Genomic DNA, 23010 nt, shown 5'->3' on the forward strand with positions numbered 1-23010 from the left:
CAGGAGGCAAATCAACATCCGGGGCCGCCGGGCCGTCTGCCTACGGAAGCCGGAACACAAGCCGGGCTATTCTCCTCTCCCACAGCCGCAGTCTCGCGGCGGCGAGCGAACGCAGCGGCCTCCTGGGAGGCGACGCTGGGAGACCGGGCCTCGGAGCAGCGTTTTCGGCGGCGGCGGCGAAGTGGCAGCACGAAAAGCCGGTGAGTCCAGAAGGCGGCGGCCGCTCTCTCCCGCCATTCGCGCGGCTCTCCAGCGGTTGGGCGCTGACTGGAGCGGGTAGAAGAGCGTGTGAGGGAGGCGGGTGCTGGTTTTCAGATGAAAAAATTCAAGGTAGCCATGAGAAGTGAAAAGTGGCGATGTCTCTGACTGCTCTACTCTATCGCTGCTTTTCTTTTTCTTTTTCTCCGCATGTAGCCTCTGTCCACTTCGTCTTTCCCGCTTGAAGCTTCTCTCCGCCTCTTTGCTGTGGGCTGTGGTCATCTCAGCACTTACAGCTCCTGACTAACGCGGGAGAGTCGGCTCAGTCTTTACAGCCCCGGGCTCGGGGTGCCCGAGCTGAGGGAACCTGTCATCCCCCAGTATGAAGAATACTGTTTCTCCGAGGGTGGCATGGACGGGGACTCTTCTCGTGGGGAGGGCAGCTAGACAGCTCGACCCCTGCCTTTTTACCCGACGTGGGGCTCCTTCTTCATCTCAGAGTTGGGTTGTTGGATGGCTGTTTTATCAAGAAATTTCTGTGAGGTTCAGGGCTAGGTGAATGTAAAGTTATGAAGTCACATAAGGTTAAGACCCGTCTGATTGCATTCAAGATAACACAGAACGTTTTGGATTCCCCTCCCCCTGTTTAAAAAATGCCAACGTTTTAATTTCCAATATAATGGGCTATATAGTGGTAGCTATAGAGCACCTGTCATTGTCTTTCTGGACGTAGGAAAAGCTAGACCTTCTTTCTAGATCTGCTAAAGATGGACTCCTCCCCACCCCTGGAATTTGAGACACACACACACACACACACACACACACACAGAAAATTACTTTGTTCCAGAATTGAGGTGTTGTTCATTAACTAATTTATTAATTTATTTATTAATGCTTAATATGTGCCAGAGCACCAGAACACTGGAATTGGTAAATGGCAGATGAATGGGTCTCTGTCCTCTGTCTCTCATGGTCTAGCCAGAGAGATTACACAAATAATAGTAACCTATTGTGGTAATAATAAAGTAGCTAGCATTTATATAACATTTACTGTGTGCACTAGTCTAAGTACTTTTTATGTATTATGAGGCACATGCTATAGATTATACAGAAGAGGGATGTTAAGAGTGGAGATATAAAGAAGGGCAGGGATTGAATGGGAAAGGCTTCCCAGGAGAGGCGATGTTAGAACTGGGGTTTTATAACTTATGGTTGACAGGGGGAAAAGGGGTGGAGAGGGATAAATTGAGAGTTTGGGATTTGTAGATACTCACTACTATATATAAAATAGATAAACAGGGTCCTACTGTATAGCACAGGGAACTATATTTAGTATCTTGTAACAGCCTATAAGGAAAAAGAATACGAAAAGAAATACATACATAAATGAATCACTATAATGTACAACAGAAATTAACACAACGTTACAAATCAACTATACATCAGTTAAAAAAATTTTTTTAAAAGTTTGCCAGCAACCACCGGCAGCTGGGAAGAAGTAAGGACAGATCCTCCCCTGGAGGTTTCAGAAAGAGCATGTCTCTACTGACTCCTAGATTTCAGCCTTCTAATCCCCAGAAGTGTGAAGCAATACATTTCTATTGTTTTAAGCTACCTGATTTGTGGTAATTTGTATGGCAGCCCTAGGAAACCAACATAGGAGGCAAATGTGGCAAAAAGGAGACCAATAAGGAAGCTGGTAGTGGTGTAGATGGGGAGAAATGGCCTGAATTGTAATATATTTTTCACATAGAGCAGCTTGAATTTGCTGGTAGGTTAGATGTGGCACATTCTTTTTTTTTTTTTAATAGACTTTATTCTTTTAGAGCAGTTTCAGGTTCACAACAGAATTGAGCTGAAAATACCGAGTTTGCACATAGCCCTCCCCACCCACACATATATACTCCCCTATCCTCAACATCCCTCATCAGTGTGGCATATTTGGTACAATTGATGAACCAACATGGGCGCATTATTATCAACCAAAGTCCATAGTTTACATTAGGGTTCATTCTTGATGTTGTACATTCTATGGGTTTTGACAAATGCGTAATGACATGTAGCCACCACCATAGTATCATACAGAATAATTTCATTGCCCTACAAATCCCTTGTGCTCCATCTATTCATCCCTCCCCTCCACCTCCCCAACCCCCTGGAAACCGTGATCTTTTTATTGTTTCTGTAGCTGTGCCTTTTCCAGAATGTCATTTGGTTGGAATCATACAGTTGGAGCCTTTTCAGACTGGCTTCTTTCATTTAGTAATATGTCTTTTAAGTTTCTTCCATGTCTTTCATGGCTTGATAGATCATTTCTTTTTTAACTGAACATATATTTTTTAATTTCCATATATGTATTGTTCATTGTTTCTAAGAATGTTTAGACCTTTAGCTTTTTAAACTTACATAGTTATCAAAGAAATAAAGCCAGCCACAAAATAAGAATTAATTCAAAAAGATAATACACCCTGCTTTTAACAGCAACATTGTTTATAATTGCCAAGATATGGAAGCATCCTAAGTGCACATCATTAGTTGAATAGATAATGAAGATGCAGCATATATTTATATATGTAATGAAATACAACTCGTTCATAAAAAAGAAGGCTATTTTGCAATTTGTGGCCCTTCATTCACTTTTTATTTTCACTTCAAAAACCAGAATTTTATAACTGGCAGAGACATTTCCATTACATCAAAAACAACAAAATACCTAGAAATAAACTTAACCAAGGTTACCTATACTCTGAAAACCGAAATAACACAAAGAAATGGAAAGACTTCTTGTGCTCTTGAATTGGAAGAATTAACACTATCAAAATGGCCACACTACCCAAAGCAATCCACAGATCCAATGCAACCCCCATCAAAATACCCGTGACATTCCTCACAGAACTAGAACAGTTCCAAAATTTATAAGGAACCACAAAAGACCCCAAACAGCCAAAGCATTCTTTTGTAGGACTCTCTTTTTTTTTTTTTTCTCTTTCTTCTTTTTGTTCTCTTTTCTTACGGTTTGATGACTAGAGAAGGTCCTTTAACATTTGTTGTAAAGCTGGCTTGGTGATGCTGAAATCTTTTAGCTTTTGTTTATCTGTGAAGCTTTTGATTTCTGCATGAAATCTGAATGAGAGCCTTGCTGGATAGAGTATTCTTGGTTGTAAGTTTCCCCCTTTCATCACTTTAAATATATTGATGTGGCACATGGCACATTCTTACAGAGATGAATTAATGATGATGTTTAGATATGTTTTATGAGGATCTAGTGGTGCAGTCTACTGAAACAAGGAAGAACAGAATGTGGACTGATGGGAACTGTGTTTTTGTTTGTTTGACTCTATTTTGAAGTGATTTCAAACTTACATAAAAGTTGCAAGACTCAAACTTAGATTCCCCAGTTGTTAACATTTTACATATGTGATTTGATTACTATAATTATAATTTCTGAATCAAGGGTTCTGTTTTGGATAATGTTAAGCATTAGATATCAGTTAGACATTAAGTGGAGCTAACGAGTTAAGTAAATCTGAAGCTCAGGGGGACGTCAGGGCTGGAGTTGTAAATTCTGGCATTATCAGCATGTGGATATAGTTAAAACCATGGTTCTGGTTGAGATCATTTAGGGAACAAATAAGGGTAACAAAGGGAAGATAAGGGTCATTGCAACATTAGCTACAGAACAGCAGTAAAGACTTAATGAAACAGACTGGAAAGATGTGCCCATGAAAGCCAAAAGAAAATCAGGAAACTGAGATATTAAGGAAGTCAAGAGAAAGGAGGTAAGAAAGTTTCAAGAAGGAGGTAATGACCAGCCAGCTGAGTCAAGTAAATGCTGCTGAGTAGTTGTTAAACTTGAGAATAAGTAACTAACTACTGGATTGGCAGCATGGAGGAAGAGTAGAGGGGGGAAAAAAGCTTGATTGGATTGGGTTGAGGTAGAGGGCTTGTTTATGTGTAAGTTACACTAAAAACATTATGTTTTTGCATTTCAGTGGAGTATAGACCAGAGTTTCTTGGCACTGTTGACATTTTGGGACAGATGATCCTTTGTCGTGAGGGGCTATCTTGTGCATTGTACAATGTTTAATAGTATCCCTGGCTTGTTTCCACTAGATGCTAGTAGGATGGGTCACCCCCTCCCCCACGCCCCCAAGTTGTAACGACTAAAAATGCCTGCAGACATTGCCAAATGTTCTTTGGCAGGCAAAATGGCCCATGATTGAGAACCACTAGTTTAGATTCCTAAATGAAAGGCATGACTGTTCCCGCTAAAGTTTTAGGCATTAGTGTGAAGATGTTTAGGGGCAAGCAGGGGACCTTTCTAGCACTCCAAGAATTTTGTGATGTAGTGTATATCTACTTTGCCTATAATGCTAGTGGTCTTATTTTATCTTTGATGATTCATAATGAATCTTACCTTGCACTGTCATTATTATGCGCATTAGTTATCATCATAGAGAATTTTGAATGTAAATAGGTAGAAGATGTGCCCGCATATTTGTTCTGTTCTGTAGATTTCTCTGCATTGTCTTAATCCTCAATGTAATCCCACCTGCTTTTTCTCTTCCAGATTAAATGAATTAATTTCAGTGGGATTTTGGTAGGAAGTGGAAGAAAATTCATGTGCTTATTTTGTCTTATACAGAGTAGATAATTCATAAGCATTTGTTAAGTAAATCAATTAGTACTATTGAGAAAATTGGATAAAATATATTTCTTTTTAAATTTAAAAAAATTATGGCTGTAGGATGTGGGTAATTAAATGAATCCTTTTTCATATATTGTATTTTTTTCCATTGTTTTAATTTTATTATGTTTTAGGAAAGAATCTCATTGGGGTTAAAATTTACCAGTGGAGGTACAAAATAAAGCTGCTATCTCTCACTTTTTTTTTTCCCCCAAATTACAGGTCTTAATTCCATTTTGTTCCTTTTTAGTGCTTAGCACTGTGCCTGGCATGTTGTAAGTATTCAGTGATAGTTACTATTTTTATGTTTGTTTAACTTAAACTCTTTTTGTCTCTCATTTTTGTCATTTAAGAAAATTGGGATTAATACATGTAAAGTACTTGGAATAGATTTTGGCATTTTTAGTTAAGTGTCCCATAAGTGCACTACTGTTCCTTGATCCATGAACAACTATTTTTTTTTCTGTGAAGCTTTTTCTGATCTTACTAGTTTGATTTAATAATCTGCCTATCTGTATTCTATTTTATGTCCCAACCATTATGCTAAATAACATTGACTTACTTGCTTGTGTGTCTTCCCACCAAATGTGGTTCTTGATATCTGGGGCCTGTCTTTTTTTATTTTGGTAGTCTTGGTGCATAGTTACTGCTTGCGACATACTGTTAACCCCTCATTTTTGCTGGGTCTTAATGATTGAAGATGATGGTGTGACTGAGCATGGTGGGGTGTGCATTAGTGGAAAGTAAAATGTGACAAACATGCTAACACCAGGTTGTAAGTAGTGGGATAGCAGGTTAAAGAATTTGAACTTTATTGTTTGCCCTGGGAGGTGTTTTCGGTTATTGACCAGCCTAATTTCATATTTAAGGAAGATAATTCTGAGTGCAGAGTAGAGAATGTGCTAGAAAGAAGAAATAAGTTTAGAGGCAAGAAGATGTAAAAACTCTTAACTCTTGCTATAAGTTTCTTTTTTTTTAATTAAAATTTTTTTTACCTATAGAGCAATGTATTTAGTTGAGCTTCAATTGGTTTTTTTTTAACCATTTTTTAAAATTGAGGTATAGTTAGTTTACAGTGTGTCAATTTCTGGTATACAGCATAATGTTTGTCATATATCTACATACATGTATTTGTTTTGGTATTTTTTTCATTATATGTTACTACAGGTATTGAATATAGTTCCCGGTGCTATACAGTATAAATTTGTTGTTTATCTGTTTTATATATAGTAGTCAGTATCTACAAATCTCGAACTCCCAATTTATCCCTTACCTCCCTGGTAACCATAAGTTTGTTTTCTATGTCTGTGAGTCTGTTTCTGTTTTGTAAATAAGTTCATTTGTGGGGTTTTTTTTTTTATAATAAGATTCCATATATAAGTGATCATAAAATATTTTTATTCTCTTTCTGGCTTACTTCACTTAGAATGATGATCTCCAGGTCCATCCATGTTACTGTAAGTGGCATTATTTTATTCTTTTTTATGGCTGAGTAGTATTCCATTGTATATATACCATAACAACTTCTTTTCTTTTTTTGATTGAGTTATAATCAGTTTACAATGTGTGTCAATTTCTGGTGTACCATAACTTCTTTATTCAGTCATTTGTTGATTCACGTTTAGGTTGTTTCCATGTCTTGGCGATTGTAAGTAGTGCTACTATGAACATTGGAATGCATGTATTATAAGGTTCTTAATTTAACTGAGATATCTTGCAGCTCATACTTGAAGGATAGGTCTTAACAACATGAAACCTTTTAAATCATATCACAGCTAGGCTTCAGGGCTTCCCTTTAACTTTGCTTTTTGACTTTTTATTACAAAACATTATATTAAGTTTTTAGTAAAATGCTAAAATTTATTGTAAACAAGGTGTACAACTGCATTTTGAAAATATTCACTTTCTATGAAAGCTTGTAAGTTGGCGATATTTTCACCAATTTATCACCAAACAGGTGATAAACCTGTTTGTTGTGTTTTCTGTTCTATCTGTTGTTCAACATTTAATGTGTATCATGTGCAAGGAGGTAATGTGGGACACAATTTTTCTAGCTGGGAAAGGAGATGAATTCTGTTTTTAGTATACCAAATTTCAGGTGTTTGTATAGGTAGGCTGGAGATACCTTACCTATAAGACTTACAGAGTTGTAAAGACTTTGAGAGGGGGTAGAAATTGAAAGTTTTCTAATAAAAATGGTAACTGAGACGTAGGATTTGATGAGTTTATATATCTGAAAACAGTAGTCTAAGATGTAAATAGAAATGCAGTGAAATGTTCTGCTTTTTTTTCACTAGTGTTTGATGCATCAGAATTATAAAGGATGAAAACTGAGATCTTGGAGTAGAACCAAGAAGGGTTCATTGGAGACTTGAGACTGCACAATTGGGCAGAGTACAGCAGAGTAAAGTCAATTAGAGGGGCATTAAGACGAGTTCATAAGGAAATAGAAACTGTAGTTAAAAAGATTCTGTGAAGGTTAGGAAAGCTGGAAGAGTAAGAAAAGAAATGTAGGATTAAGTGATGGTTTTTCCAGTTAAAGAAGGTGGTATGTGTGTTGGCAAACCATTTATAAAGACAAGGAGGTTCATTCAGTACTGTTAAATAAAACCACTGAGAAATTGGTACTGAACTATATAATATTTTAGAAAGGTAAAATGAAACTTAAGAAGAATTGAACAACCCTGGAATTCAAGAAAGCTGATTTTCATCATATAAATTTGACATACAGAAGAATAATTTTAGTAGTTGTTTCTGGAGGAGTTAAAATTCTTTGAAGAGTAGGCACAGGATTAAAAAACAATTCTACTAAGTGTTGAGTTTTTAATGTATGCTTAGGGTGAGTTTATTTGAAAGCTTTAGAAATGCACAAAAGTAGATTGTTAAAAGCTGAATAAATTCATAGAAAATATAGTCACAGTAGTTTTGTTGAAAACAGATAGGCATAATTGGAATACTGTATTTGATATGTAGATTTTAACATGGTATGATGAGAGGGGATTTTAAGCACATTTATCATATAATTGACTTTGAAATAATCAGGAATGATCAATTACAGGGGCATGATGCTTACATTGATATTCACAACTGCTCCAAAGTTATAATTTTAAAAATATACGTATTTATGAAAAAGAGTGATCTAATATAGTGGAATGAAATTTTGACACTAAAATGCTTGAAAACTTCTGATAGACCAAACATGGTTCTTAAACTGTAGGCATCATTGTAATCATGAATCTCAGAGATACTAAATTCATGGTATTTTTTGAATATTCCATATAAAGTAATATTAGATAGTACTTATTGAGTATTGGGTATTATATCAGGTACTGTGTACTGCTTTACATATACTAAAATTAAATGGGTACTTTTAAGATATAAAATACACAGTCAGGTAAAATAATAAACAATTCAGTAGGAAATGAAAGAGAGTTTCCTATTTAAGATGAAATGCATATCTATAGGCAAAGGTGAAACTTTCAAAATCAGTCTTAAAGAAATGGGTCACATTCGTGCTTTTGGATACTCAGAGTTGACATCATAGCAACCTTTGTTCCCCTGAATGATAACAATTAATGTATGGAGGTGGTATTTGGATAGTGCTTACAGTTCTTGGTAGGTTGAATGGTGAATATGTTGTTTGAAAGTGTGAAAAGGAAGTATAATAGTGGCTCCAAGTAGGAGTAGGATTTTAAAAATCCAATCCATTAGATATTTATATTAAAAGTTTCTTTTCTCACTTAATCTAATAGATCTTTCTCCTGCCAAAGTCATATAAGCTATTTATATTGTGCCCTAAGATACTATACCCTCGTTTTTTTATATTCTTTTATTGAGTAATAGTCATTTTACAATGTTGTGTCAAATTCTAGTGTAGAGCACAATTTTTCAGTTATACATGAACATATATATATTCATTATCACATTTTTTTTTCCTATGAGCTACCGCCAGATCTTGTATATATTTCCCTGTGCTGTACAGTATAATCTTGTTTATCTCTTCTGCATTTTAAAATCCCAGTCTGTCCCTTCCCACCCCCAGCCCCCTTGGCAACCACAAGTTTGTATTCTATGTCTGTGAGTCTGTTTCTGTTTTGTATTTGTGTTTTGTTTTGTTTTTTAGACTCCTCATATGTGCAATCTCATATGGTATTTTTCTTTCTCTTTCTGGCTTACTTCACTCAGAATGACATTCTCCAGAAACATGTTGCTGCAAATGGCATTATGTTGTCAGTTTTTGTGGCTGAATAGTATTCCATCATATAAATATACCATATCTTCTTTATTCAGTCATCTGTTGATAGACATTTAGACTGTTTCTATGTCTTGGCTATTGTAAATAGTGCTGCTATGAACATTGGGGTGCAGATGTCATTTTGAAGTAGAGTTCCTTCTGGATATATGCCCAGGAGCAGGATTCCTGGGTCATACAGTAAGTCTATTCCTAGTCTTTTGAGGAATCTCCATACTGTTTTCCACAATGGCTTTCCTTGCTTCCCTCTCCCACTCTTAATGATTTAGATGTCTTCTTTTACAATTTTGTGTTTATTCTTTCTGTAATTCACGGTAGTTATCTCCTTTCCAGTTATGAGTTTCTCATTTTTGTAGCATCCTGCTTCTTTTCTATTTAGAGTAGACCTGTGAATATTTCTTTTAGCATGGGTTTAGTGTTGCTAAACTCTTTAGTTTTTGCTTGTCTGTGAAGTTCTTTGTCTCTCCTTCTATTCTAAAGAATAGCCTTGCTGGATGGAGTATCCTAGGCTGCATCTTTTTTTCATTCAGAACTTTGAATATATCTTGCCACTCCCTTATGGCCTGTAGTGTTTGTGTAGAGAAATCAGCTGAGAGCCTTATGGGGGTCCCGTTGTAACTCACTCTGTTTTTCTCTTGCTGCCTTTAGGATCATTTCTTTATCCTTAACTCTGACCATCTTGATTATATGTCTTGATGTGAGTCTGTCTGGGTTCTTCCTGTTTGGGACCCTCCGAGCCTCCTGTACTTGGATATCTGATTCCTTTAGGTTGGGAAGTTTTCAGTCATGATTTCTTCAAATACCTTTTCGATCCCCTTTGTTCTTTCTTCCCCTTCTGGAATCCCTATTATGTGTAGGTTGGCACGCTTTATTATTATCCCATAGGTCCCTTATATTGTTTACATTATTTTTTATTTGTTTTTCTCTCAGCTATTCTGATTGGGTGCTTTCTGTTGTCCTGTCTTCTAGGTCACTTATTCGTTCCTCTGCATTATCTAGCCTGCTTTGTACAGCCTTTAGGTCAGCTCTTATCTCAGCAAATGAGTTTACTAATTCTACTTGGTTCTTCTTTATAGCTTCTATTTCATTTTTGACATATTTTATATCTCTTAACACTATTTCTTTTAGTTCCTTCAGTACTTTGATCAGTCCTTTTTTGAAATCTTGATCTAGTAGGCCATCAATGTCTATTTCCTTGATTGTGCTTTCAGGGGATTTCTCATGATCTTTTAATTGGGAGTGGTTCCTCTGCTTCTTCATATTGCTCATATCTGTCTGGCACTGTGGCTTAAGGAGTATCAGTTATCTAGTTCTCCTGGAGATGGTGTGCTGTTAATGATTTTATCGAGAGGTCTTTGTGTCTTTGCCCTGTTTCTCGAACTCAACTTGCTGTTTCCAGAGGCCCTCTGTTGGCGCCCTAATCTGTGCTGCTTCCAGTTTCTGCTGGCTAGCAGATTGCACCCCCTCCCAACACTGGGTCAGGTGCTGAGCTCTTACCCAGTGGGCGGGCAGGTCACTCCCCCTTCCTGATGCCACAGTCAGATGCTGCGCTCTGGTGAGGCAGGTGGGCGGATCGTGCCCCCTCCCAGCACCGTGGTCAGGTGCTGCAGTTCCTGCGAGGAAGGCAGGTGGCTGCCCACCCTCTCCTGGCTCCGGTCGCTCCGCTGCTCTGTGTAGCTGCCCGCTCCGCCTCAGGTCGCTGCTCTGAAGGTGGGCTCAGGGAAGACCGCAGAACGGCCCCGCCCCTGCCCCGTGCCAAATCTCAGCTCCTTGTTTGTCTTGGTAGCGCAAGAAAGATCCTATCTGCCTCGGGCTGTAAACAAGTCTCAGTCCTGCCTAGGAGGTTTCGGAGCCCCTGGGTGCAGATTCAGGGCTCGGCCCCGCTCCCGCCTGGGTGCTGCACACAGGAGGATATGACACTGTGGCTGTGCCCCGCCTCTCTTCTCACGACAAGCGCCAGTAATGGCGGCACAGGTCTGAGGAGACAAAGGCTATGGTGTCCCTCTCCCCAGGGCACACCAGCAGTGTTGCTTTGCTTTTTTTGCAATTTATGGGGGACTGAGATGGTTCCGCTCTGTATCCCCTCCCAGCCACATCATGCAGCACCCTGCAGTCCCCCGAGGCTGCCTCAGTGCAGCTGCGCCAGTCCTCCGCCCAGCTCGGGCTGCCTGTCCTGGCCCCCAGCTGCCTGCTTGCATCTCAGGCTGGGTGTCATGGGGACCCTTTGTGCCCGTTAAACTCAGTTCTGTCGGTCAAGGGGTGCTCGGGGCAGATCTGAGCCTCGGAGGCTCCCCCTCAGTCCCACTGGCCTCTCCATTGGAGAGGAGAGACCCAGAGAATGAGCGCCAGCCCTCCTTTGCCGCACTGTCCCCGTGGGACCGGTCCCGCACTGCTTTGCTTTTTCTTCTTTCTTTTTTCCTTTTCTCCTACCAGATTTTTGGCGTCTTTGTCTTTCGAAGAGGGCGATGTTCTGTCGTAGTTCAGCAGGTGCTCTGGTTGGCTGAGTAGGTCCGTAGATGTGAGTTTTGGTGTATTTGTGGGGGAGGGTGAGCTACAAGCATCCTTCTACTCCGCCATCTTGCTTCTCTCCTATACCCTCTATTTTAAATTTCTTCACCTCCATTAAATATTTTAAAAGCAAATCAATGTATCACTTGTATTTCAAAAAAAAAAGTTTCTTTTCTCAGTGTAGGGTTTACACTCATACTTTTCTTAGATTCCTAAAACTTAACACCTGACTAACATCTCTTCTCTGAGGAATAACAGTCTGAGTTATGTGTGTGTGATGAGAGCACAGTGAGAGAGAATGGTTTGGAACTGAGGTCCAAACGCTGTAGAGACTTACAGTTTTGCTGACAAAAGTAAATTATGTTGTAGGTAACTCAGTACTTTTATGATTCTTGCTAGCTGGGAAGCTCCAATCCTAGCTTCTCTAATTCAGTATTGTTTAACTTGTCCATTTTAGTCATGTTTCTCCATCCCAGGGAAACATGGGTATCTATCCCTGGGCTTTTTGGAACATGGTCTGCCTATAAATGATGGTATACCACATGTGTATTTTCTAGTCTGACTTCTCACTGAAAGCCTGGAAAGACATATAAACGGGAATCCCAAAGTAATCCTCCCCCCTTGATATTTCATAACATAATTGTATATAAAATGGAAGAAGAATCACTTTGGGGAGTTACAAATTCCTTTCGACGTAGGTATGTATGTGAAATGAAAGGCTGGATCTCTGAATTCACCTGTGTGATTCTGACCTATGGCATGTGAATCTTGGATAGGCTTATTATATTTGTGGGAATTTGTATGCATCTATCATAACTGACATCTCTATGTAACAAGTCACATACTACTTCATTATAAAAAAAGTTAATCTAGTTTACCTCCTGGAAAAAAAGATGCAGGATAGTGAAGATGGGTTTTTAAATATATTGTAGAAAGATCTTGTGCTTTAGCAGAGACACAGGTTTCTGCTACTTACTAGATATGTAACTGGGCAAGTTACTATGGAAACAAGCTCAGAGGATGCTTCCACGTGTAAAGTTCCTAGTACATCCTTATGAGACATTCATTAATGAGTATTAGTGTACCCTTCCTGTTGTACAGGACAAGTGAAATGCCTTCTTGAAAGCTAATATTCAAATGTTGGAAAATATTTTATTTTATCATTATTTAAAAAAAATTTGGGGGGGGAACGTAATTAGGTTTATTTACTTATTTCAATTATTATTATTATTTTCAGTAATAATAGTTAGGTACTGGGGATTGAACCCAGGAACTCGTTTGTGCAAAGCATGGTCTCTACCACTGAGCTACACCCTCCCTGCCAGAAAATATTTTAAATAGTTATGTAGGTGAGTAAATTATCAAGTAAGGTGTGAATAAATTTAAAAAAAACATGAAAAAGACTACTGTTCCCACTTTGTAGGACAGCTTTATTTTATTTTATTTTATTTTATTTTATTTTATTTTATTTTATTTTATTTTATTTTATTTTATTTTATTTTATTATTGTTATTTTTTTGAGTTTAGGAGAAAAGAGGCAATTTTATTGCTTTGTCCGGCAAAGGGGGCTCACAGCAGGCTAGTGCCTTCAAAACTGTGAACCCAGCTTTATTTTATTTTATGTGAAAAACCTCTATACTAATTATTAGTTTCATGTTAGATTTAATGTGATATTGAAATTCTTTTTATGTTGAAATTTCAGAGAGACCATATATCCTGCTGAAAAAGAAATCACCTATAATAATAAATAATCTGATTAGTTTGAATCAAAGTTACTTCTACCTGAGTTAATAATGTGCATGTATGTTTCCTACTTGAGTAGAATCATCACTATTCAGTGGATACCTTTGTTAGGTGACAAGATACAAGAAGGAAAAAAAAAAGCTGTGTAGCAAACAATCAGGTAATGCCACTTTTTACTGTAAAAAATTAAAGTTCTAAAAGCCATTTCAAACACCAAACTTTCATTATATATATTTCTGTTAATTTGTAATATAAAAAAGCCCATCTTTTTTTTTTTTTAAGTTTCAGTATAAGATTAATACAAAGTGAAGGACAGACTGCACTGTTAGTGATCTGTATAATGTAATTTGTGCTTTTTTTTAGCTGAAAGGTTTTTTTCCCATGTAGTAAAGTAAATTTATTCAAAAAGGAGAGGTGTAGTACATTATAATTCCAAGGAAATTTTTATATTAAAATGCTGGGGGTTTTTTGGCTTCAATTGGAAAGGGTCTCATTTAATACCTAAACAAGGAAATTAACAATCAAGGCTGAAATCTTGTCTATATTACTGTACATTTCTAATTAAACATTATTTTAAGCTTTTATATTTTAAACCATGGTTACAGAGTTAATGTATGGAAGATATTGAAGGTATAACCTTATTTACTGGACTTTTGGTTTAATTCTCAACAACTTCAAAATAGCACTGTGATATAAAACAACAGAATTACATTTATTCAGATAAAAACAGGTTCCAAAATAACTCTCATTATATTAACGAAGAACTCACTTCTCATGAGCAAGTATTAAATTTCATATAATTGGAGAATCATTATATTATTGAAACTTGAATTTTTTCTTTAACTATACCCCAATATTTTGAATATGTGCTTCAAGCCACTTGCAGTTAAACTATAAATTTTGAAGATAATTTGACTACAACATTAAACACAAATAAGATCTTCAAATAAACACATTTACAAATTATATTGCCATTGTACTGTTAAGCTGTTTTCTGAAGACTAAAAGCTCTGCTTGTTTGGAAAAGTCAATGATTAGGTCTTTTTAAGCAGTTGAGGTTCTGTTTTTCTTCTAAACGTTCCTTTACTAATTTTTCCAAAGAGAAAAGATGCTCATCTGCATCTTCTGGTACAAGTTTTCTAATAGAGTTTGCAAGTTCAAAAAGATATTCTATATTTCTTCCACTTGGACCAACTGCATTAAAAATTTGTTCAGCGATTTCTTCCAGAGGTGCGGGACCAAGATAATTAGGGTTATCACATGTTCCAATATATAGCAACACAGCGAATGGTTTTGTTGTGGAATCTTTGGGATAAAAATCAACTGTTGTGGTCCTGTACCCTCCTTTCTCTCTGAAATCAAGGTATGCTTTTACTTCTTCTTCCTTTCCTGTTGGCAGTTTGTAAGCAACACCCCATACACAACCCTGTAAATAAATAAAAAGAATATATTATTTCATATTTACAAGGCTAAAATAGGTGAAGATATATTATGATCTAAGAAAGTATCTTGTATATCCTTAGAAATCAGCACTGTTTTGCTTCACTTAAAGTGCACTGAAGAGGTATATATGAAACAATAAAGAAAATCAGCACTTTAAATTTTTCAATCTGAGTAAATGACTTTCTTGCACACCAGGATATTTATCTTTGTTTACATTTTAAAAATTATGGGACTTATTTTAAACTTACGAGACTGAAATGAAGAAAAAATACCAGGCCTGCATTTGGTCATTAAAAATACAGTTCTGAAGCTTTAAATCTATAAACATTTCATTGACGGTATAGGGCAGTAGTTTCCAAATTGCTTTATGGAGTGTTGTAGTCACCCTAAAGCCTAACTCAGGGCTGTCTGGATGTAAGTATTGGGGGGCTGGCTGCAAGGGCTTTGACCCCCCAACCCCCTTCAGCTAGAGTTGAACATCACTTATCTCTTTATGCATTAGGTGTTTCCCTGTTTGCAGAAAGGGTTCTGTGTTTTAAAACCTCTGTAATATAGTAGTAGTAGTCGTCGTCGTCGTCGTCATGATAATAATAATAATAATAATAATAATAATAATAATAATAATAATAATAATAATAATATACTATTAAGGCCATAGCAGTTTCATTTATTTGTTCATTTCTTTACTGCCAGACTTATATCCTTCGTAAATTACTTCGTCCAGAACACTAAATGGCAGCCTTTTTGTCAAAATAGCCTATGAACAGTGTCAGCAAAAGCAATGTACTTTAGCTATAAAGATTTTTGGTAGTACTAATAAAAGATGTGATATAAGCAAGGTTTATAGTTTGTAACAAATTTTCTAGTTTCTTGACAATCTTTAATTATTTAATTATTAAACTTTAGGTTGCTAAGCATCTTTTTGAATGAATTAACATTCTATAGAAACAAAGTGCCTTTTATTAACTTCAATTAGGAGTTTGTTACCATTTGAATGTAAATGAAAGCATTTCATAATTTCACGTTATTCATTTGCTGTTGCTAGCAGCTTGATTTTTATATATCAGAGTCCTTTTTGAAGTTAAATGTTTAATTTCACAATACAAAATTTTGAACCTATACCTCAATAAAATGATTGAAAATATTTAAGAAACAGAGGACTACAGGTAAGTAAAAGTCTTCTAGTGCTTCAAACCTTTAAGGAAACCTGTTGTGTTATTGATAAAGTTAGGCAATAAAGAAAGTGATAATTCATGACTGGAATTTTTGGTGAAATATTAGACTTCTAGCAAATGTCAGGAGATCTTTAAGGGTCCCATTTGAATCTTAGTGGTAGTCTGGCTGTCTGAGGGCTGGATCCATTTATATCAAAGGGAACCACAAAATTCTCAGTCTACAAACTCATTAAGAAAGAAAACATAAGACTACATGCCATTGGTTTTATTTGGTTGTCTGCCTTAGGTTCTGCATTCCAGCTTTTCCCAACAGGTGAAAAGAAATACAACAAATACATCAGGAGTTCTAGACTTAAGTGTAGTTCAAGTTGTCTGTGATGACTGTTAATTAAAATTTCATTGATTATTAAAACTGAGAAACAACTTAACATTTTATGATTAAAGGCTATACAAAAAAGAGTAATTATACCATACCCGAGGATCTTCAACAAGAGTCACAACTCTTCCAGGCTGTTTTAAAAAAAAGTAAAAAAAAAAAAAAATTTTTTTCTGAATTAAAGTTCATTATCTAACCGAGCTTTAGCAACTTACTGTTGACATGGAATATTTTAAGTTCGTATGCTCATACTAAGCACTTTTTGAAAAGTACTTATTTTTATGATAAATTTTAAATGAATTTAAATGAATTAGGAGAAATACGCCTTATCCAAACGAACTTGGTCTTTCTAAAAGATTCTCTTTAATTTGCATGTAATAAGTATATTATGTTCACTTAGAATGGATATATTAAAAAACACGTATCTGCCTAAGGCTCATCTAAAATGAAAAGCAAAAGCAAAAAGTAATTATAAATAGAAGTTCTGGTCAATTTTTTCCCTTTAGAAAAAAAGATTGTTACAGTTTTACTGGGTAACAAAACACGACATTTTAGCATGCTTCCCTGTAGGGAAGTGGTTCTAAAACTTAAGTGTAGATCAAAATTACTTGGAGGTAGTTCCTGATTCTATAGGTCTGGAGCTGTCTGAGAATTTACATTAAAAAAAAAATACAATTCCTACCTGGTGTCAAAGGCTGTGTATCTCCTGATATGTTATCATTAGTGAGAAAGCTGAATTGCAAGCCATAACTTTACCTTCTCATATGCCTATTGTCTGGCACACAGTGAGCCTTTATATTTCAGATATTTGTGTCATCTTTGTTGCTATTTCCTTTTAGTCTTTGTCCATTGGTATAGATAATTCATAATCATGGAACACATGGGATTTTGAATTATGTTTTTTTTTAAATTATACTTTCCTGTTAGCCTTCTCATACATTTTAAAAGTTGCATAATATTCTGCCATCAATGAACTATAAACATTCCTGTGTTTTTTGGACATTTATATTTGACTAGTTTTGTATTTAATAGTGCTACAGTGAGGTTACTACAGTGTGGGTCATTGCCATATTACCTTCAGTTTCAAAGTGAATTTGGAGCGATTTATTGAATACCTATACTCTGTGTTGTAGAGAAGGTAAAACCTTGATTCTTGTTTAAGAGGTTATATTGTAATTCTGGAATATGAAGTTAACATGTGAAATAGAGAATACTTAAGGACTATGATGTATAGTATGTATTAAGTGCAATAAGAATTCTGAGTCTTGGCTGGTCAGAAAGGAAGACAAAATTCTGGCAAAAGGGCACTGTGACTCATGATTTATGAGTGAGGGTCTAGAAGCAGGATTATACCAGGACAAGTGTCTGATTTTAGCAGAGGGTCCTCCACTATATGGACGATGATTCAGAAAGATAACTTGAGAAATAGGATAGAGTCAGATTTGAAAAGCCGAAGATTGGAATTGAAATTAGAGAAAGTGGAAAATAACCCACTGAAATTTGGGAAAAATAGGAAATGAGGAGCTACTATAGCACTTGAATAGTAGGTGACTGACATGATAAAAGATGAGCTTTTGGGAAGATCAGCGTGGTAAAGTGTATAGTATGCAAATTTTGAGTCGGAATGAGGTAGACTTTGAGTAAGAAATGTTTGTGGTCCAGGTGGCAAGTTCTGCACTCTACCCTTCCTTGCCTCCCTTTTCATCCAGCCCAGTCACCAGTTCTTGGTAGCCCCATCTTCTGAATCTGGATTCTCTTCATTCTGCAGTTGCCTCCTTAGGGATTTTGCTGCCTACCTCCAGTCTTTTCTCTACTTGGCCGTAGAATGACTTTCTGGTGCAAAAATTAGGCTACTCATTCCTGTGCTTTGAATTTTTCAGGGTTGTAATATTCTACAGGTTAAAAGAAAAGTTCCTTAGCATGAGTTAACTACAGCCCTCATTTCTTACCACTTTCCCTCTGAAGCTGTGCTGAATTATTTATAACTTTTACAAACATTCATATTTTTGGATATACCAGTACCCTGTGTGGAATTCTCTTCCTTTAGATTCCCTTGGATATCCTCCTGCCACTGTCTCCATAAATGCTTGGCTGTCTCCCCAGATGACTTTACAGCAGCTCCTTCTAAACTCTCATTGCTGCTTTCATTCTTCCTTACAGCACTTATCAGGTATTGTTTGCATAGGTGTCTCCCACTTATATGTGAGTGCTCAGTAGTAATTGTTGAAAGGAGAAGAGGTAAAGTCCTAGATGTAGGTGGTGGCAGTTGAAACAGAAAACAAAGAGTGTACATACAGGGAGTCATTAAGGGAAAATAAATGGATTCCTGTGACTGCTTATGGATGATACAGACATGGACTATTGGCACTACTGATATATTTACTCAGAAATATTTCCTAAAACTTAAGCTCTTTGTTCCTAAAATAAATATGTTACTGAGAAACAATATAAATTTGCAAACATACTTAAATGGTTTTTTTTGGGGGGGCAGTGAAACTGAAGGAGGGGTCTTGGAAACTGAAAGGGATTGGAAAATGTGAAATATGAGTAATGACGGGTGCTTTGATTGGGTAATGAGTGATGTTTCTGATCTAGATCTAGAAAAGTTAGGGATTTAGTAAATGTTCGTGACTATCTCTCGTGTTAAAATGTTTTCTCTTTTTGAAATTGAAATATATTCTCTCTGATGAGAAAAATTTTCACATTTAAATAAATCCTTAATTTGATGAGAAATTGCCAGCTTTGTTATAAATAAATGAGATTTTAATTAAACTTAGGAAGATATAAAAGTTTAATAAAGCTAAAAAGAAAGCATAATTTAGTCAAGCAAGTATTTTTGGTATTTTTCCTATAAATGTCACGTTGCAGTATGTGGAAATGAGACTAACATTTGTTTAATAATATCACATTTCATATGTAATGATGATTAACTCACCAGGAGCATATGTTGCGGTAAAAAACACAGTCCTATATTGCATCTATGTCATTCTTTTAATTTGCTAGATATTTCTGTAGCCTTTTGTATTCTTGTTTGTTAGATAGTTAATATTTATATAAGGCTGGTGATCCATTATAAAAAATGTGAAGTAAAATAATAATGTTCTCAATTTTTTTTTTAAAACAGAATAGTAGACTTAGAAAATGTGTAGTGTCTGGGCTTTCCTTTAATTTGCTATGATGGATTCTTTAAATAAAAATAGCTGTCAAACTATTAGCCATTGCAGTTTTTTCCCCCCAACTTTTCCTATATTTTAGTACATTTAAATAAAAAGAGAGATGTTGGCTTTTATAGCTACCTTTTATAGCTGGCTTTTAAAAACTCATGAACTGTTGTAGTGAATTGGCAGTTTCTTATCACAAGTTTGTTGACAGTGTACACATCTCAGTGTGCTATGTAACAAACATAAACATTTTGGTTGAGACTAGAGTAGTAAAATATGCCATAAGCATATTTGTAAGTATTTAATTCATTAAATTTAAATTTAAGTCATTAAAATTGAAGCCTGGGCTAAAGCTTTCCTCTTCAGAATGGCAATTTTAAGTGCTCATATCTGACAACTTAAAAGGCATTTTATTTAACTTAGTTCTTTAAAGTTTTAAATACTGTTTTATAACATTCTTAGAGATACTTTGGCCATGAAGTTTCTGTTGGCCTATAAATGTGTATTTGCCCTAAATCACTGCCCTGTTTTCAAGTCATCTTGTCTACCTAAAGCCAAATTCTTAATTCATCGACTCTAGAATCACTTATAACTTATAACTTTTGTGATTTTTGTGGTTTTAATCTTGTGTCTCATTTATGAGCAGGTGCAAACTACAGCCTTACTCTCTTCCCTTTTCCATGATGCACGCCTACAGACATTTCTTTGGAATTAACCCCAATCTCTTTCTACATCTGATTTCTAGCATTTTAAATATTGTGTTTTTGGACCAAAATTAAATTCTCTTTTAAAAGGTGGTAATCAAGCTTCTATAGAGTATTTTAGAGAACATGTAAGCAATTAAAAATTTTTCTACTCTTCTAAAAGTTAGGAGGTTAACTATAAAAAGTGTTCAGTTTATCAAAATTATCAGTTACACCAAATTTAATTTTCCTTACAGATTAGTTGTTTTGCAGCCAATACAAGGCAGATTTGCATAAGCAGTGGGCTGCTACTTTCTCAACACATATATTATGAATGTCTTTGAATGAATGACTGAAAAATGGATCAAGGAACTTACATTTCATATTCATAATTTAGAGGAGAACCACTGAGGAAAAAAAAACATTTAAGTAATGCTGGATAAGATATTGGTACTATGTTACTCAGGTAACAAACCAAGACTCATTTAACTTCAGAAGTACCTGACAACCAATGTGATCAAAGTAAACTCCTTAATAACTGGAGGTAATTTTGGAAACTAGTTCTGTGACCTTAGGTGTCATACAATAAAATCTTTGGAAAGATTTAAAGAAACCCCAGAAATAACGTGCACCTTTAAACTGAAACCAATGAAAGTCTGCCAGAATGCAGAAATGCCAACAAACTTAATTGCTAAAAAGATGAATTTGCTAGTTGATTTTAGTATTTCAACTCTGTGGTGACACGAAAATTTATCTCCTGCCTTTTGGAGGAGGGGGCAGTGGTTGCTAAGAGATGGGACCCCCTCCTAGCACGTCAGCCTTGTGCGAGCTTGTGCCCACATTTCTTACCTCCTCAAGGACTAACCCCCAGCATCTCAAGCGGCTTTGGAAAGAGTGCGCTTGGCTTGGGAGAGAGTAGGGGGCAGGTGGCCGAGGAAGGTGCACAGATATAACACATCATCCCTAATGTACATGATCGGTGCCTGACGTTGGGGTGTGGGTCCCAGGAGCTGGGCCAAGAGTTGAGGAGCAGTGCTCCGGGGGCAGTAAGTGTAGGGGACGGCTGGTGCCTCACCTTGCCAGGAACGCCGCGATGGTCGGTGCTGCCCTGCCAGAAGCGTCTGCTGTAGCCTGAGATATATCCAACCAGCTTGTCCTGATAGGGGAAGTCCACCTTCCAGATGAGGGATCCGTAACCAAAAACCCACATCCTTCCCCTGATCTTCCTGCACGATGGCAGTGGCGGTGGTTGTAGCGTACGCAGCCGCCGTCCGGTTGGCTGTGGTCTCTGCAGGCTGGGACTACAGCTTTTTGGACGCAGGCAACCGGCTGCGCAGGCGCAAAGGCTGCACTCCGTACGTGGGGGCGCAAAGCACACTGGGGCTTGCAGTTTGAGGAATATTTTCCTACTCTGAGTCAGTAGTATTACTTTGCTTGCTTAGGGTTTTAAGCATTGACCTCGTTTATACTAAGCAGAGGATTCGTCAGAAGTCTCCATAAATTTTCCTACCTTTTCTCCGGTGTGCGTCGGCAGAAGACTACAGTACCCACAGTCCTTTTCTGGGATTTGTGGCTCTGAGGCAGGAACTGTCTGCTGTTTTCAAATGAGGAAGGGAAGGAGTAGAGAAAGGGCAGGCGTCGTGGGTGTGTGGTCTAGATCCTGAGACAAGGTATATTTGGGTGCTGCAGTTGACATGTAGAAAACATTTTGTTCTGTTTTGAAAAGTGAATTTTTGTCCATATAACAGCAGACAGGGGGAGCACAAGCTGGGAAAGTATGCTGTATTTGATTTTACTTAAAAAAATCTTTACCTTTTGAATAAAAACAAAGTTTACTGCAGAAATTTTGTACCTGTAGAAGAGCTACTATTATTTCAACAAAAATTGCTTACATATTTAAATTTTCCGTGTGAAACGACCTGATTCATCTTTAGTATGCTTAGGAGCTCACTCAGAAAAAAGTAGACAAAGGTTTTTAGCTCTTGTATAGAATTTGGAAGTCATACATGGAACCTTCTGAAATTGTATACACAATTCCGGATCTGTGTATATTTTGGGGGGAAGAAATTTAATAGCTTTCATGAGTTTCTCTAATGGATCAAGTATCCTAAAAAATGTTTTGATCTACTGGTTAGAGCTGCTGCTCCAAAATGTTGTTTAGGAAGCTCACTTGAGCCATGAAGGCTATGATTCTGTATGTGAAAACAGAAGCCTTAACAAACTGATTGTTCTTTCTTGAGCTTTTATGTTTTCATGGCCTTTAACATTATGAAAGAATGTTAGAACATCCAGGTTCAGAATGTGTAATTTGTACTCTTAAGAAATCAGCAGGAACAAGCCAAAAAGAAAAACTTAATTTAAGAATAACTAGGTCTTACATATACAATGGAATACTACTTGGCCTTAAAAAATGATTAATACCATTTGCAACAACATGGATGGACCTAGAGATTATCATACTAAGAGAAGTAAGATGGAGAGAAACAAATATCATATCATTTATATTTAGCATTTTAAAAAGTGGTACAAAGGAACTTATTTATAAAACAGAAACAGACTCACAAACATAGAAAACAAAGTTACAGTTACCAAAGGGGAGAGGGTGGGAAGGGATAAATTACGAATTTGGGATTAGCAGATACAAACTACTATATATGGAATAAAACAATAAAGTCCTACTGTATAGCATAGGGAACTATATTCAATGGCTTATAATAACCTATAATGAAAAAGAATATGAAAAAAACCCCAAACAGATTCACAGACATAGAAAACAAACCTTTA

The 23010-nt window shown here is 36.6% G+C and overlaps 2 protein-coding genes across 6 annotated transcripts in view; one reads left to right on the forward strand and one right to left on the reverse strand.

Moving 5' to 3' along the window:
* The first annotated feature begins 12 nt into the window (after positions 1-12).
* Positions 13-23010, forward strand: part of ASB3 (ankyrin repeat and SOCS box containing 3) — a 145990-nt gene continuing 122992 nt past the window's right edge. For 2 of the 4 annotated variants that reach the window (XR_010384174.1, XM_064494489.1), the window contains exons 1-3: positions 85-200; positions 5108-5160; positions 6312-6342. Coding sequence is in view for 2 of the 4 variants with exons in the window: in XM_064494489.1 (XP_064350559.1) it covers positions 6335-6342 (8 nt within the window). In the remaining 2 variants the exon portion in view is untranslated. Of the gene's footprint in view, positions 201-5107; positions 5161-6311; positions 6343-23010 lie in introns of all 4 variants that reach the window. The other 2 variants (XM_031467026.2, XM_010990275.3) reach the window with 2 other exon arrangements.
* Positions 14082-21610, reverse strand: CHAC2 (ChaC glutathione specific gamma-glutamylcyclotransferase 2). 2 transcript variants are annotated; one of them, XM_010990276.3, is made up of 3 exons: positions 21302-21610; positions 16481-16516; positions 14082-14814 (listed from the first exon to the last, which is right to left on the reverse strand). In XM_010990276.3, the coding sequence occupies exons 1-3, from the start codon at positions 21434-21436 to the stop codon at positions 14416-14418; spliced, it is 570 nt and encodes a 189-aa protein (XP_010988578.1). In that variant the 5' UTR covers positions 21437-21610; the 3' UTR covers positions 14082-14415. The 2 variants fall into 2 exon arrangements, with proteins under 2 accessions (XP_010988578.1, XP_031322889.1); XM_031467029.2 differs by lacking the exon at positions 16481-16516 and having other exon boundaries at positions 21302-21609.

Source organism: Camelus dromedarius, chromosome 15 (genome assembly GCF_036321535.1).
Source record: "Camelus dromedarius isolate mCamDro1 chromosome 15, mCamDro1.pat, whole genome shotgun sequence".
Taxonomy (NCBI): Eukaryota; Metazoa; Chordata; class Mammalia; order Artiodactyla; family Camelidae; genus Camelus; species Camelus dromedarius.